This window comes from Sinocyclocheilus anshuiensis, unplaced genomic scaffold, assembly GCF_001515605.1.
Source record: "Sinocyclocheilus anshuiensis isolate Anshui unplaced genomic scaffold, SAMN03320099.WGS_v1.1 scaffold1626, whole genome shotgun sequence".
Lineage (NCBI taxonomy): Eukaryota > Metazoa > Chordata > Actinopteri > Cypriniformes > Cyprinidae > Sinocyclocheilus > Sinocyclocheilus anshuiensis.
Window position 1 is genome coordinate 975178 of NW_015547254.1, and position 17687 is coordinate 992864.

The 17687-nt window shown below is 37.5% G+C and overlaps 1 protein-coding gene across 4 annotated transcripts in view; it reads right to left on the reverse strand.

Moving 5' to 3' along the window:
- Positions 1-1190: 1190 nt before the first annotated feature.
- The window catches only part of LOC107701682 (vascular endothelial growth factor receptor 1-like), a 30155-nt gene continuing 13658 nt past the window's right edge, over positions 1191-17687 (reverse strand). The window contains exons 12-31 of one of the 4 annotated variants that reach the window (XM_016503746.1): positions 12971-13091; positions 11381-11489; positions 10438-10743; positions 8442-8588; positions 8199-8330; positions 7016-7122; positions 6787-6922; positions 6600-6704; positions 6365-6478; positions 5205-5293; positions 4490-4619; positions 3468-3565; positions 3268-3390; positions 3060-3171; positions 2696-2795; positions 2492-2597; positions 2290-2399; positions 1955-2012; positions 1825-1875; positions 1191-1326 (exon numbers count right to left, since the gene is read on the reverse strand). In XM_016503746.1, the coding sequence (XP_016359232.1) occupies positions 1261-1326; positions 1825-1875; positions 1955-2012; positions 2290-2399; positions 2492-2597; positions 2696-2795; positions 3060-3171; positions 3268-3390; positions 3468-3565; positions 4490-4619; positions 5205-5293; positions 6365-6478; positions 6600-6704; positions 6787-6922; positions 7016-7122; positions 8199-8330; positions 8442-8588; positions 10438-10743; positions 11381-11489; positions 12971-13091 (2320 nt within the window). In that variant the 3' untranslated portion in view covers positions 1191-1260. Of the gene's footprint in view, positions 1327-1824; positions 1876-1954; positions 2013-2289; positions 2400-2491; positions 2598-2695; positions 2796-3059; positions 3172-3267; positions 3391-3467; positions 3566-4489; positions 4620-4733; positions 4898-5204; positions 5294-6364; positions 6479-6599; positions 6705-6786; positions 6923-7015; positions 7123-8198; positions 8331-8441; positions 8589-10437; positions 10744-11380; positions 11490-12970; positions 13092-15177; positions 15343-17687 lie in introns of those variants that run through there. The other 3 variants (XM_016503747.1, XM_016503749.1, XM_016503748.1) reach the window with 3 other exon arrangements.

Sequence of the window (17687 nt, forward strand, 5' to 3'; positions counted from 1 at the left end):
GGCGTGATTGCTGCTTAAATAGAGAATGACAAACTGCAGCAGCAAAAAGGAACTTGTTTGCAACTTGGCTCTTAGAGCACAGAGGAGAATCTGATGCTTTCCAAAACAAATGCTACAAAAATGACCAGCACTGAAAAAGCAGCAATGAGGCCCAGTCTCAGATAAGGTTTTGAACATAGCATAAAATTCAGGTTTCTTTTGGTTCTTATTTTAGGTTTAAGATGCTTCCAAATAGCATAAATGTATTGTTGTTTTTTAACCCATGTAACACACTACTGTTAAAAAGTCAGTACGATTTTTTGCTAAGCAGCACAACTGTTTATCTTGAGCAGCAAATCAGAATATTAGTATGATTTATGAAGGATCATGTGATACTGAAGACTTGAGTACTGATGCTGAAAATTCAGCTTTGCTATCACAAGAATAAGTTATATTTTAACATTAAAATAAAAGCATTTTTAATCATAATGTCATTTTTATTCTACCAATACTAAAAGGGTCTGTCCTCATTTCCAGGCCTTGTGCATCACTGGCAGTGTCAAAGGTTTGCTCTAGATCTGAAATCTGTAATTTCATTCTTTTCAGCATTAAATACAGCATATACTAGACTACTGAATGTAAATAAATAGTGTCAGGTGAACTTTTCCAGCATATGGCTTGCAGCACATGAAATGCGCTCTACAGATAAACATTTGGTACCTACAAGCAGTGATTGTAATAAATGCTTTTCACAAGCTCATAAATGATATTAGCTGCTCTGTGATTACTAAAACAAAACTAAAGTGGTACAGATTACCAGTGGTTTCCAAAGAAGGTATACAGATGTGAGATAAGAGTTTCAAAATAAAAACAGATGAAATGCTGATTAGTAGTTGCAAGTATCAACAAGTCATGAAATACCTGGAAACTGACAGGCCTGAAGAAGTAAATCCTTAAAGAGTAATTATGAGTGATTAAAAAATTAATAGAAGTTCATTGAGTAAAAACATGTGGGAATGTGTATAGAAGTATAAGAGATTGGTTCAGAAATACTGGTTTGACAGGACAAACCTAGCACAATAAGGTACTGAAAGCAAAACAGTTGAGATGAGCAGTGTTTTTGTGGTAGTGGTAACGGATGTTGACTGCTGTTTACAGGCACGTTGGCTGACGTGTGTTTTAGAAATGGGTAGAGGACAGCAGCTTCACAGTCTGGAGGGGGAGAGCAGCACCTCTGAGTAACACACAAGAGGAACCTCCCTGTGATGACCACAGGGGGCGCTATTCATACAAGGCAGCACTTTTGCAGGCAGCTTCATGCACTGGTTTTGACCTTTGGAGAAGAACCTGTAACACAAAAGGCAGTAACCTCACTTTATGTAACTGATTACATATATGTAACTTGATGCTTGTTTTGCACACATTTATTTTAACATAACACTTTTTGGGGTTGGTAAGATTTTTTTAGTATTTATGAAAGTTAGATGCTCACCAAGGCTGCATTTATCCAAAATACTGTACAAACAGTAATATTTTGAAATATTACAATGTAAAATAACTTTTCTAAATTAATGTACTTAAAAAAATGTAATTTATTCCTGTGATGGAAAAGAACAGCATTTAAAACTGCTCTTATAAATGGCTTTACAGTCACTTTTGATCAATTTAATGCACCCTTGCTGAATAAAAAAAACTGTATAAAAAGTTCTTAAACTAAAAGTCCTTCAAAAAAGAAAATCTTGTTGACCCCAAACTTTTGAATGGTTATGTAACAGATCATCAAAGCCAATGTCATGACACCTACTTGGTTATGTTTTTGGTTTTGAATCTGTCCATCCGTTTTACCTGAAGCAACTCTTCAGACGGGAGAACCATTCCACTGTCAGACTGGTTGTCCTAAAGTAAGATAATTAAAAAAAAGTCAATCTCAACAACTTCACCCAAGTGAAATTCAACTATATCCTAAAACACTTACATCAGGGATTTCTTTGTGTAGATCCTCAAAAGTGCTGATGGCTTTGATTTTCCCAGAGCTAAAATACATATTAAATTATTTTAATTTAATTGTACTTTAATATTTATTTTAATTTTATTTAATAATTAATTTGAAAAGTTGTAATTATTTAATTTAATATTTATTTTATTTTTTGTTTAATTGAATTTTATGTAATATTTATTTGAATAAAATGAAATTAAAATCAATATTAACAAGTGTATTTTTTAAAATATATTTTGAATTGTAATTATTGTATTTCACATGTAATTGTACATATTCAGTTAATACGTTAACATATTAACATACATTTGTACCTTGAAGTTCCCAGTGTTTTCTGGCTTATGTCATTCTCTTCGAGGTGCGCTGTGACCGTATTTCCTTCTCCAGAAATAAAAGTGTTCAGTGGGACATAATCCTTTCCATTCTGTTAAAGAAAAAGTGTGTGCAAAAAAAGTTCTGACCGGTCAAATAAAAACAAGGAAAATGGCTTAATAAACACATTAAATAATGTCCCACCTGTTGGACGCAGGTCTGCAGTAGGTCTCCCAGTATCTCCACAAGAGCAGAGAAAGAAGGTCTGTCCTCAGGGTTATTTTCCCAGCATGCCATCATAATGCTATATCTGTCAGACAAATCCCACAAGCTCATTATTAGCAATGTATTGGTTCACGGGACAATGATTGAACATGTTTTATATGGTGTAAACGGGTGAGAACTGACATCTCTGGGGTGCTGTACTCAGGAGGACACATCCGAGTCCCCTGCTTCAGTCTGTGACAAAAATCCTCATCAATGTTGAGCCCCGGGTACGGAGACGCTCCTATGGACCAGAAACACTGTTACATGGGACTGTTCTGAAGTCAGAGATAGATGTGGGGATCAGTCACTTTGTTATAAAGTTTCACTTTCATGCTTTCTAATGAGTTTTCCTCACATTCATTCTCTTGCTATGACATGGCAGAACGACAAATGTCGATAGTTCTATTGTGCCATATTTCAAAGGAATTGTGTTATGAAAAAAATAATCTGTGGCATGTGCCGAATGCTTGAATTATCTGATGTACGTAAAGAGTATTGACATCACCAAGTGAGAAGATCTCCCAGAGCAGAACTCCATACGACCACACGTCACTCTGAGTGGTGAAGACTTTGTCGAAGATCGATTCAGGTGCCATCCACTTCAGTGGTAACCGTGCCTTCAATGCAAAACACATTCATTACACACATTTGGCCCTGATCATTCTTTATGTTGTTGACCATGAACTTTAATTTATTGATGGCAGAACACTCACATCTCCCTTGCGCACATAGTCTGGGTCTTTGTATACGTCTCGGGCCAAACCAAAATCACATATCTTCACCACATTGTTGTTGGACAACAGGATGTTTCTGGCAGCAAGGTCACGATGAATGCACTGAAAACATGAAAAAAACTTCAACCAATTCCATATTCATGTTCATATACCATGATGCAGACAGGAAGATGTTTTACCTTGTGAGAGGCGAGAAACTCCATACCTCTGGCTACCTGAAAGCTGTAAGAAATCAGGTCTTCAAGCAGCAGAGGGTTGTTGGATTCAGGAAGAGAACCTGCAGAAGACAAACAGTAAGACTTTAGTCTCTTTAATGAACTGACCCAAAATGTCTAATTTTAATATTAAGATCAAAATTAGACTTGTTTTAGATGAATGAATAGTTCACCTAAAAATGAAAATTAATTATTTACTCTCATGCACTGCCAAATCTGACTTTATTTCTTCCATGTAACACAAAAGGTGAATTTTTGTGCAATATCCTGAAGAATATTTTTGATCCATGGAAGAAAGACTTTGGATCAGAAAGAAAGGTTTGGAACGACATGACAGTAGTACTAGCTTTCAAAGGTTTGTGGGTGTTAAAATGTTTTTGAAAGAATTATTTCTGCATTTATTTGATCAAAAATACAATAAAAACATTAATATTGCGCAGTATTTTTACAATGTAAAATAACTCTTTTCTATTTTAATTGATTATAAAATGTAATTTATTCCTGTGATGACAAAGTTGAATTTTCAGCATCATTACTCCAGTCTTCAGTGTCACATGATCCTTCAGAATTCATTCTAATATGCTGATTTGCTGCAAAAAAAAAACAAAACATTTCTCATGATTATCAATATTGAAAACAGTTGTTTAATATTTTTGAGGATATATTTTTCAGGATTCTTTGATAGAAAATTCAAACAAATGGCATTCATTTAAAACAGAAATATTTTGTAACATTACTTACTGACATATTTGAATCCTTGCTGAATAAAATAATTATTTCTTTCATTAATCTTACTGACCCTAAACTTTTGAACGGTAGAATAAATGATGACAGAATTCAAATGTTTTTGTAAACTATCCCCTTCATGTATTTTTGCTTCTAAATAAATCATTGTTATACTAGTTAAAGATTGTCATACTGTTCAACAAGTTTTATGGTTCATTATTAATAAATTAAATGACATCCTGCATGTGATGTAAGCTCACCACTGTCCTCCTCGGAGATCTCTTCTTTCTCCTCACTAAACCCTGAACTGGCATTGCTCTGGCTGCTGGACACACTGACCAATCGTCCTTTATATCCCTCCTTCATGTCTCCCTCCTCCTCTCTGTTCACCTGAGCCAGACACACACAACACATGAAATGAGCAGCATTCAGTGGGAACACATCTAGTGAATAATGCACATATCACTGTGTGTTAAATAAAAGGTCTCCATATGTATCTCATACTTTAGCACTAGGCCCCACTGATCTTGGATCAGCACTCAATGAGTATCACAGAAACACAATGTTCTTTGTATGAAGCTTTTGTAGAGGTCATTCAAGGAGGTACGCAGCTGTAGAGATGGTCACACAGAGGGAAGTATGACTCTGTTGTCTTGATGAACACTGGTCTGTTTATTTCAGAAGGAAATAAGAGAAGTCTATAAACTTGACATCAGACATATATAGAGGTCACTGAACCTCCCAATACCACAAACCAACAGTTCCCCGCTTAAAATTCTGTGACATTCAGAAGACTTTCTGAGTGACATTCTGCAAAACTAATAAAAGATTGTATTTTAGATATAGTCGATGACTGACTATAAAAAATTAACTGCAATGAAACTGTTGAAGTGAAATGTAGACAGACAGACAGACAGACAGATAGATAGATAGATAGATAGATAGATAGACAGATAGATAGATAGATAGACTAACCCTATTCAACAGGAACACCTCTCGTTTGCTCTTAAGGTACGCAGACAGGTTGCCAAACTTACAGTATTCAACTATGACCATCAGAGGCCCTGAAAACGAACAAAAAAAAAAACCCCATATAAAATTAAAACATACAGAACAACACCCTTTCATGCTGTTCAAAAGTTTTGATTTTTTTTAAATATTTTTGAAAGAAGTCTCTTATGCTATTTGATCAAAAATACAGCAAAAACAGTAATATTGTGACATATTATTACAATTTAAATAGCTGTTTTCTATTTTTAAATATTCAAAAATGTTTTCATAATCATTACTCCAGTCTCCCAGTTTGCTCTTAAGGTACGCAGACAGGTTGCCAAACTTATAGTATTCAACTATGACCATCAGAGGCCCTGAAAACGAACAAAAAAAAACCCCCATATAAAATTAAAACATACAGAACAACACCCTTTCATGCTGTTCAAAAGTTTTGATTTTTTTTAAATATTTTTGAAAGAAGTCTCTTATGCTATTTGATCAAAAATACAGCAAAAACAGTAATATTGTGACATATTATTACAATTTAAATAGCTGTTTTCTATTTTTAAATATTCAAAAATGTTTTCATAATCATTACTCCAGTCTCCCACATCACATGATCTTTCAGAAATCATTCTAACATGCTGAAACACTTATGCTAACATTCAGCAACATTTCTTATTATTATCATTGTTGAAAAAAGCTGTGCTGCTTAATTTTTTTTTGTGGAAACAGTAATACATTTTTTTGTAGGATTCTGTGATGAATAGAAATTTAAAAAAATAGAATAAAAAAAAAATAATAATAATATTTTGTAACATTATAAATGTCTTTACTGTCACTTTTGATCAATTTAATGCATCCTTGCTGAATAAAAAGCATTCATTTCTTAAAAAAAAAAAAAATCATGCTGACCACAAACTTTTGAATGGTAGTCTATATAAATACACATGGAGCAGCTTCCCTCTGTAGAGATGGTAGTTACACAGAGGGAAGTAGTTAGATAACAGTTGTTTATGTAACAGATAGTTACATAACAGTTTATGTAACAGATAGTTACATAAAAGTAACTATCACTTTTATAGCCGGCATACAGTAAAACCAAACTTTGAGGGTTCACAGAGAAATTATGACATGCAGACCTCCTGTTTTGGTACATGCACCAAGAAGATTGACCACATTGAGGTGATGACCAATATGATTGAGGATCTTCAGTTCTGTCATCAGAGCCTTGTGTTCACTGGGCGTAGCGCCATCTGCAGGAACAAGACAGACATAACTCCTGACACTAAGTGATGTATATTTGCTAAATAGGCTTTTTATTACACAATAGGTATTTTTAAGGTCCTTGAGCAGTTTTAATGTTTAAAAACATACCTTTAAGCATTTTGACAGCCACTGTGGTGCAGCTGGCTGAATTGCAAATGCCGAAAGCTGAGGCCTGCATTACTCGCCCAAATGCCCCTCGCCCAAGGGGCTTTTCTGGAGAACAGGACAATAAAGAACATATCAGTATATCACATAACAGCATCAATACAACTTATAAAGCACATACACAATTTACCTAGTTTAAGGCGGTCACGTGGAAACTCCCATTGGGCAGGATCATACTGTAACCTGTCACAGTGCTCAACCAGAGGCTCCTTCCCTGGATGCAGGATGATTGGCAGGTACTCTGCTTTGCCATTAGTGGAGTTTGGCTGAGAATGACACACATAATATAGATATATATTACATGGTACTGTAGTATAAGCAGATTTGATTGGCCTTCATACGTGTTGATTTGCTCTCACCTGTTTGAGTTTGCGAATCAGCAGTGTGAGAAGCAGCCAGAAGAGAGTGGCCACCACGCACGTACATGCTAGAGTTGGGATCTCCAGAGAAAGGGATTCAGATGAACCTATGGGATAAATAAATAAGTGTTGTCACATAATATGTGTCTTTAAAGAGAGAAATAAAAAGAGAGGGATCAATGGGACATATCCCGGATCACATTTGTCCTGAGCATGAGCATGACAGGTCATGAGTAATGCATTAGCCTCTATAGAAACAGCTAAACAAATGAACCTACATAGCAATAGGTAAACAGTTTAAGGGTTGAAAAAGGCCATCTGTGGGAAATGAAAATGGGAGACAGTTTCCTTCCTGATGTATTGGAAGAGAACAGCGTGAACGTCTCCTCTCAGCACCGTGTTTAGAAGCATCCGACAAGAGTAAATAAGGGAGTGTGAGAAAAAACTATGAGAGAGAAAGAAACAGAGAACTAATACCAACATGAAACTATGTAAAAGGAATATTCATGCATACATTAAAAGTTTAAAAGTCTGGGGTCCAATGCATGAAGGTTGCATTAATTTTATTTGTAAAAATATAGTCAAAATTGCATTATTCTGAAATATTATTACAATTTTAAAGTAACTGTTTCTATTTTAATATATTTTAAAATATAATTTTCAGCAGCCATTACTTCAGCCTTCAGTGTCACATGATACATTATTCATTCTAATATGCCGCAAGTAACATTTCTTATTGTTATCAATGTTGAGCACAGTTGTGCTGCTTAATATTTTTTTGTGGAAATGGTGATACATTTTTTTCCCTGGATTCTTTGATGAATAGAAAGTCCAAAAGAACAGCGTTTATTTGAAATATACTTTTTTGTAACAATGTTTTTACTGACACTTTTGATCTAATAAAATGTATCGCTGCAGAATAAAATAATAATACAAATATCTTACTGACCCCAATCTATACAGTAGTGTTTATTCAGTAGATGGTGATTTAAAGGTGATTTTCATTGTTTACAAGCTGCTAAATTAATATTGTTCTGTTTTAAAACAACAATTATTTATTTATTAATTATTATTATTATTATTAAATTTACACTTGCCATAAACATAACAGAGTTAAAATAATAATAGTACAAATTCAAATTTATTCTCAGGTCTTGAGACAATGGACAAAGCAGTAGCTTACTTTGAACCCAAATGTGGGCGGAGCTCTCCACAGACCCTCTTTCATTGGTGGCCTCACAGGTATAAAGGCCCTGGTCTTCAACAGTAATTCGGTCGATATGAAGAGTCCCTTCCTCTGGAAACAGCATAATTCCTGTCAATAAATGAAACATGTATGTAATATATTCACATACAGATAGATAAAATAAGTTATATTATTTCTCTCTTTGCTGTATAGATCAAAAAGTACACTTTCTAGTCTCACCAGACACCTGCTGCAGCTTCCTTTGGTCCTTATACCATGTGATCCGGGGGTGTGGAATTCCCCGAGCGGGGCAGCGGAGAGTGACCGAGTTGCTTACGTTAACACTGTGATCGCTCAGATTTCGCAGCAGCACCGGCGCCTGCAGAACTGTACAGTGTGAGACAAAAAGGTCTCTGGTCAGGGGTCATTACGCATGATGTTTCACGTCCACTGAAGCAGTTTAATCAAAAAGATCAAAAAACACCCCTAGGGAGACTGACGGAAATCACGGCAATCACGTGAGGCACTTAACAATACACATCCGCTTTATAAAGCAGCTGAGTGATTTACGGGCGACGTGGTTCGCTATTGTTATAGAAGTGTGAATAGACTGCAGTTGTATTTCTTTCATTGCAGATTGAGGCCTGGAATGTTTGAATTGCAGCCATTGGATTTGTGCCATTCAGCAAAATCCTTCTGTTTGTCTTAATGACACATTCAGCATTTCATGGACTCAACTGATATTTCCAGGTTAGCCGGCCAAGGATGCCTACTGTTGCTTAGGCTGTTGAAAGTTTTACAATGTAGCGTCAAATTTATGTAGAATAATATAAGAGAATCACAGGTTAATTTGTGTGGAATAAACTTACTTTGCATAAAAAAACAATTAAAAAAACCAAGGGGTCCTTCATATGAAGAACCATTACATAAACTCTAGTAAAAGAGGAGACTGACTTCTGCTTCAGATATTTTCCTCCTGGACACAATTGATTATTGTCCCTTTCCTCGTTCTGTGACAGTGGCTGATTGGCTGATTGTTCTTTGGCCATGTGAAGCAGCCTGTAAATGTGGCATAGAGGGAAATGCCATTGTGTGCTCTTCCTCCTGACTAGATCTCATTCCCACACCAAAGAGGTTCTGCTGCACAGCCTTGGAGAGAAGGGCTACAGGAAGCTTTGGGACCCAGTTCCCAAGGACCCCTTTCACTCTGTCTTTCTCCCTCTCTTTTTGTTTCTCTTTCCGCCTCTGTCTCTAAATGTGTGGGTGTCTGCAAGCACATCCTTACGTGACTTAAAGTACGTAGTCTGATGACTTCTGGCTGTGGTTGCTTCTGTGTTCTTCTGACCTGCAATATACTGGTATTTCTGATCTGCTTGCATTTCTAAGCATATGACCATGAATCCTGTTTTTTTTTTTTTAGACACAAATCCCTTGTTTTTGATATAAGCCTTATCAGATATGTTTAAAACTAGCAAACTATTATTTTTTATGAATTAGCCAGTTATTTTTTAAATTTGTACTATTTTTATTGACCATAAATGTGTCCCACATTTTGCATACAAACTTGTTACCATATGATTTCTCCCAATTACAAAAAAATTAAAACTGTGATACCCAAGCAGTAACATAATTTGAGCTAATAAGTGTTGACTTAATTTGTCAAGCTCAGTAAACCCTGTTACTGTAGGATACTGTAAGAGAAATATTAAAATATTTTTATTACCTAATGGGAAATATAAATTTATCAGTAACTACTATTGGATGTCTTAAAGCTGTTGTTTAATAATATTTATAACAATTACATTTTAAGAGTTTCAGACCCTATTTCGTACCCCATCAAAGTGCCAAAGATCACTCGCTTATTTGTCTTTTTGAAACAGTATGATTTTCTTGTTGATGCTGAGAAACACTGATGCCAAAGCTGTTGTGGCACATCCTGGCCTATAAGTATGTGCATGAACAAAAAATAGATTATACATATTATATATAGACTACTATTATGGTACTTTTTGTCATTTTTTTAGGGTTCGTCCGTATTTAATTCTATGGAAAAGAGCAGCCAGGATTTTCGCTAAATATCCATATTGTGTTCCATGCAACAAAGAAAGTCATACAGGTCTGGAACAACAAAAGGGTGAGTAAATGATGACAGAATGTTCATGTTTGAATAAACAATCCCTTTAAGGAGAGCATGAATGTGTGTGTGTGTTGAGCACAATGACTCTTAAAGACACACCTGTGATCTCCACTGCTGTATCTAGGTGTGTATGTTCTCCTGTAAGCAGGTGTGTGGCGGAACAGCGGTATGTTCCCGAATCCTGTGCGGTCACATTCTTCAGCAGAAGGTACAGAGTGTGAGAGAACTGCCCTTCTGTGAGCTCCACGCCGAGAACTGAAGCTCCCTCTGATGTTGTGGGTTGATTTGTTAATCTATACCATGACAGGTCTGAATAGAGGTGCCTATTGGCTATACAGACCAGACGAAGGTCCCCTCCCTCTCTGGGTTCTTCCTCCAAAGATGCGATAAGGCCTCCTTTGACATCTGTGATGGTGGACAAAAGAAGTTTCAGTTTCCACTTCCTGTGCATAAATCCTCGATACAGTGAGACAGAATGCATGCAGACCTCCTGGCAACAACAGAGTTTTGTTTGAGGCTATTAAACAAAAACCAGCATAGAGAAACCAGTTTGGAGTGTTGATCAAGCAGCATTTTTTGTAACCTTTGATGACAATGTTGAATAGCCATTGTCAGTACATGTAGCAATAAGACGTTAGTGTAAAGGCGCGCTATTTACTTTAGCTATTTGAAATTTCCTGTGGAAACCGCTCGAGGGTTTCCTGATGGAAGATAATGTTTATCTTTCCCGAACACCACTAGTGTTCTCCAAATAATGCGCTGCACGAGGAGGCAGTATGATAAGAGCCACAGGTTCCTGTTCACTCCTCCACCCTGTCGCTATGACAACAGCCAGGATGGGCTCCATCCACTGTGGCCGAAATTAGCACAGCTTGAAAGCAAACCCTCGAAAACAAGGGTACGGAGGAGGGCGGGATTAGAGGAAGAATGGGAAGGAGTGAGAGAGAGGGAGCATGAGAGAAAAAGATATGGAGAACGTGGTAAAATATGTGGATGTTGAGGTTTAAGCATCTTTTAAAATGTAGTTATATATACAAAGTACCTGTGACATAGAAACGGATGTCTAGTTCATCTATGCCCATTAAGTTTGATGCAACACAGCGATAGATGCCAGATATCAATGCTTTGCCAACTGTCAGAACTCCTACAGTCTGTGGAAACACAAAAAACAACTCTTGCATGCAAGCAAAGATGCAGACAAACACCCCTTTTACGCATTATGTGATTTCCTCAAGTAGGACATGTTCCTGCATTAACTTCCATTGTTTGTCCAGGAACTACATTCTCATTAAGTAATGATAGCTATAACACAATCCCTACTCAAACCCTAACTTTAATTGATAAGAATGTTATTCAAGCCCCTAACTCAAGTCCTATGCACAAACCCATAATCAGTTTTGGTTAATAATAATGTTGTTCCAAGACCAGCCATGACCAATGATGTTGATCCAGGGATATGTTGGGTAAATTGTACATTTTTCTGAGAACCCAAAGCTCACACAAGGTAATAACATTTCACATTACCTCTAGCCACAAAATGAGTAAGTTTAGGAGTGACCAAAATTTTGCCACAGGTTGACAACCAAGAAATGGTTTGTTTTATTCTGACAGCTGGTTTACTTGCCATTGAATTCTGTTCGCCTAATGTTTCTTATAGAAGGAGGTTCTAATATTTATTAAACTGATAATGGTTAAGATCCATCCCCAAACGGGAGCCAGCTGGATTGCTCGCCATTCTGTTCCCTCCATGCTTCTTATACAAGGAGGTTTTAATTGTTATAAAACTGATACTGTTTAAGATCCATTCCCAATCGGGATAGAATCAACCATTTTAAGCCACTACATCATGTCTCCTCATGGTGGTGGGGGAACGGATTCTAACAGCGTGATTGCTCGCCATCAGATTCTGTTCCCCCATGTTTCTAATATTTATCAAACTGATATTGGTTAATATCCATCCTCAAATGGCATATAATCAACATGTCACTCCACAGGGCTGGGGGAACAGATTCTGACACCCGGATTGCTCGCCGTCAGATTCTTTCCCCCCTTTTCTGATAAGAGGTTTTAATATTTACCAAACTGATACTGGTTAAGACCCATTCCCATACGGGATAGAATCCACAACTTTTAAGCCACTACATCAACATGCCTCTCCACAGGGATGGGGAAACGGACAGCGGGATTGCTCGCCATCGGATTCTGTTCCCTCCATGTTTCTTATAGAAGGAAGTTCTAATTTACCAAACTGATACTGAGACAGATTATTTTTTCGTTTATTAATTACTTACCAACTTATTTTTATTGTTATTTGTTATTGTTGTTCCAGCACCAACAAAGATGGTGATTCAGGTATGTATGGGGGATGGAGATGGAGTATTCTTGTAATAAATCATTTAATGTTGTTCCAGTAATCAGAGAGGAAGGACACCTGTTTAACTACCCACAGAACTAACTAGAACTGGAACTTGATTGCTGTTATCTAAAACCATTTGGTGGAGCACATAATTCCACAGAACTGCGCGCAGGCATTCGTGTGAATCCCGGGGGAGTACTTTTGTGTTCTTGTGTGCCCTCTTGTGTATTCATTTCATCTGTCCCCTATGATCAGTCCACCCACTCGAACACTCACCTTATTCTTCCCTTCTAACACTTCCTGTCTGTGGCTGACGGTCAGGATGGGATTGTGGGTGGACGTGACTTCTGTCTTCTCGCTGACTGCAGTCCAGGATGAAGGAGGAGGCTTCTCGCATCTTAGAGAGAGGAAAACAGAGGACGAGAAAGAGGAAGAGAGAATGACGGCACTCTCAGTTGGCAAGTGTCGAAGCAGTGATGTCACAAGACACAGATGTGTGGTGTAGCTGCGGTCCGAAAGGGGAAGACCGGAATCTTCCGATCACTGGTCTCTTGGGAATTCATTTTTCACTATAGTCATCTTATGGAATTGTTTCTTTGGAATCCATTTTCAGTGTGTGTGTGTGTGTCATCTGTGTCAGGATACAATGACACTCGTTGGAGTGTTCCATAATTAGCAGTGTGTGGGGCTTGGATGTGTTCCCTTTCCTGCCTGTAAATCATCCCAGCCATGCTTCTGAAGTTCCAACCTCTCATCCATTTTGCACACCACCTTCTAGGCATTTATCCCATTATCTTATCCATGCCAGTTCTTTAAGGTCTCTAATCTTTGGAGCAAGGTTCTGATGGGCCATGATGATGGGTATTTGTCCGTGACTGTGTGCCCACCGCCCTGTTACCCCTCCCTACATGGCTTTGACGACTCTCTCTGATTGCTCTTCCTATTTGGCTGGGACAGTGAGTGTTCTGTCCTCATATGTCCCACCCTGATCATGACAACAGCACTTCTCAAACACAGTCCACTCTCCCACGGCTCTCCGGGAACAGTCGCTCACTCGTTCTCTCACACACACACGCACACACACAGAGTGAGAGAGACAGAGACTTCAAATGCCCATTTGTTTTACCACAAACATCCCCACTTATTCTGCATTCACACTTTCATCCATACCTGGTGTGCCTGCGTACAGTATTACAAACTGACTTCAGTGGGTCATTATGAAATCTACTCGGTTTTATTGTCTAGAAAAGCATCATTCAAGAAACAGTTTATTATAGTCAGCCAATATTTCAGCTACATCTTTGCCAGCAGCTAGGACTTCACATATGCATTTTTCTGGAACCAAACAGACCATGTTGTACAAATAATTTCAAGCAAATTTAATGTAAAAACAAATACATTTGATATAAACACATACATTAGATATTAAAAATAAATTTTTATCAGCGTTCTTACACATTTGGCAATTATTGAGATTTACCATAAGTAAGTTAGTTGTATAAAATTATTAAATATTAGAATCATATATTACTCATAGACAATCTGTATAAAAAGGGACGAATCACATTGGGAGAGACCCGTAGAGTAGAAACAAACACACAAATACTCACTCAACACACACAAACACTTGCATACAAACAGGCAGGATCTTTTCTTTCAGCACAAAAAAAGCAACTGTAATACACAGCATCACTGTGAAGTGGAAGAGTTTGACATAAGATGACACATAGGATGACACAGAGCTGTTGTCATTCATTTATGGCCCATCAGAACTCCTACACAGCAGGCATTCTGGGCCAAGTCCAGTCTGGAAAAAAACAAAAACGAGAAATCCAAATAGTGAGCCTCGGTTTTCTCTGCCCTCCTTGGCTCACGTCAAGATAGTAGATAGAGGATATTTTCATTGTGTACAATCTGAACTCACAGCTTTTGTGGATGTTAGAACTACAACTGATGGTCTGGGCTTTGGAGATGGAGGCTTGGTTCATACATCCTTTATAGTACCACTCAAGAACACGAAAAGCAAAGCAGCACCAGGCAGTGTATGGATGGGGATCATGCTCAGAAAGAGGAAGAGCAGAAAAAAACTGTCTCTGAACAACAACAACAAAAAAGAGGAATAAATTAGAATGTAGTTCCAGGGGTGCAGAGATATCAGCCTCTCCGTCCTGTGTGAGCCCAGCTGTTCTGGATCCTCGTGAGATGGCTTGCTTTTAGTGACGTCTCTGGGGTGGCTGGATAAGGGAGGGCACTGGCAGTTGTAGGATTATTTGTGAGTGTGGCAGGACAGGTGAGGTGGATTGTGGGGGATCGGTAAAGAGGGGTGGAGGGTGTGTGTGTGGGATTAGGGACTCTCAAGAATAGATCAAGCTCCTGAGGAAGCGGACTGCCACGTTTGAAGACGCAGGGACAATCACGCTGCTGGGAAGTTGTCTCGCATCGGGGAGGAAGCCAAACAACGAGAGGAAAAACGCTCTGATTTTTCGCACAGGAAGCCCGTCTGCGCCTCCTGCCTGGCTGAGATAAGAGTGCTGCTGTTCCCATGGCCGAGCTCAAGCCCATCCAGCCGCTATCAGGCCGGCCCGACCCACAACTCCACTCTCCCTGGGCCTCCTCCACCGCAGCGTCAGGCCAGCCGTGCCGGGCTGCTATAAAGAATAAGGGCCTGAGTCAGGGTCCAGCCAGTCAAGACCTCTCAACAGAACGTACATACAATACCTTTCAACGATCAAGCATTACACAGTGCTTTCATTTTTTTTTAATATAACATATAGCTTTTGACTTTAATTGATGCAATGACGAGTATCTCAGCAAAATCAATATGCAAATTATAAAATAAATTATATCAGTTCGGCAAACCCAGATAGAATCTACAGGCATTTTTTGCACTCATTTTAGTTTTAAAAACTTCCCCAGAATGAATTTAAACAAGGAAATATGTCTTAAAATAAGTATTCTAGATACAAATTGCTAACTGAAAGCATAAATAATTTTGTTTTTATTTGTTAATAACGCGTGTTACATTTCCAAGGAAATTTGTTGCTGCAGATTCCATGTGGGTCTGCAAATAGAACGCCAAAGCATTTCTTAAATGGATAGTTCATCCAAAAATGGTGTTCCAAACTACTTTGCAGGGTTATTATCATTAACTAAATAATAAATGGCTAATGGCTAAAACCATTAAAAAATTACATGAAATTAAAAAAAAACATTAACTGAAATAAAATAAAATACAAAAAAACTAATTTTATTTAACTGGTTTCCATGGCAATTTTTCTCATTTTTGTCTTGTTTAAACTGAAGCACCAAAATAACTAAAACTTAATAAAACTATATAGACATTAAACAAACAAAAACAAAAAAGAAAACTAAAACTTTCAAATTAAACTAAAAACAGCAAATATGTAAATAAAATGTAATTCAAAATATTAACAGACATTTAAATAGTGTATCAATGATACAAAAATAAACCCTGTCTCTATGAATTTCTTTCTTCTGCAGAACTCAAAATACGCTATTTTAAATAATGTTTCCATTGCTTTTGTCCATGGATCCAAATAGTATTAATATTAAGTGAATGATAAAATAACTTTTTGGATCAACTGTCACTTTAAGATTGCATGAAGGATAGCTGGCACATACAGGGATTTTGTTGCATTATTCCAGCCAACAAGACTTTTCCTCTCAGTAATATTTAATTTTTAGTTCTTTTAGGAAGCACTCAAAGAATAGGCCAAGAAAATATTATCAATATAACATGTCACGGTGGCAGTACAATAAGGGGAAGCATGACCTAAAAAAGGACAAATTTGGAGTAGAAATGGCAGTGTCATACTGTAGCGTAACTCTTTCAGGGTTTGTGGATTTCATAAAAAAATTCTCAGTGTGTGTCTATATGGGAGTAAGTCATGAATGTATGTGGAAAGGTGTTTCTGTGAGATGATCTCCTCTGAGATGAAATTTTTCTCATGAGAACGGTGGATATGTGGTGTGTCAGACATTGAAGAAGGCATGGCAGGATGCGTCTTAGCAATCACAATAATAAACATCCAGCATTCTGCACAGGAAGTTAGTTAAATCATAGTGTTTGATTTAGAAACAACAAATCGTGCTTGTAAGTACGGAACTGGCTTCTTTTGAAGTGCTTTTTTCTGCACTTTCAACTCGGGAATTAAATTCAGTTCTGTGACTGTACCAGGCACACATTCACACAAATACGGACACATACACACGAGCGTCTGCATCCACACAAAAATGAATAGAGACACACAGATGAAAGGCCTTCTCAAGCATCTGTTCTACAGTCTAAGAGGAAACCCTGTCTGAACACATGCTGAATTAGACAAAACAGGTCTCTATTCACAAACACACACACATACACATACATACATGTGTGTCTGTGTGTATGTCTGTAAATATAGACACGTCTCCACTCATATGTGCATTCATTCTAAAAAAAGCACATCAAACACACTGTGACCAGGTACATTGTGAAATAACTGAACTCTTTAAAGTGGTTTCAGGACATTACGAAATGATGGAGAGGATATCTAACTTAGTCTAGTGTGGGAAATCCAAACCTAGCAAAATTGCATTGTCTTGCATGTGTTTTATCACCTGGATCAAATACTAAATTAAAAGTGACTGAATTTTTGGCCCTAAGCCAGTATTCTTCACCGTATCCCTTTCCTCCGTGACTAAAGTGCAATGAGGACACAATTAGTCAGTCATTGGGGAAATGTTTTCAAATTTAGAAATGCTTGTAATGCTTTCACTTTTTAAAAGATGATAGTGGGAAATAAAATGAGATTTTAGAAAGCTTGCAGAGTCCTGAATAAAACAAGGGGACCATAACCTTCCTAAAACAGGGTCTATGATAATAACTATTGTTATGCGAGTAGGCTACTTTGGCTCACAATAATAAGGTTATGTATTTGATCGGCATTTCAGTGTGCATTCACCAGTGCCTTGTTTCATATTGGACAAACATTTG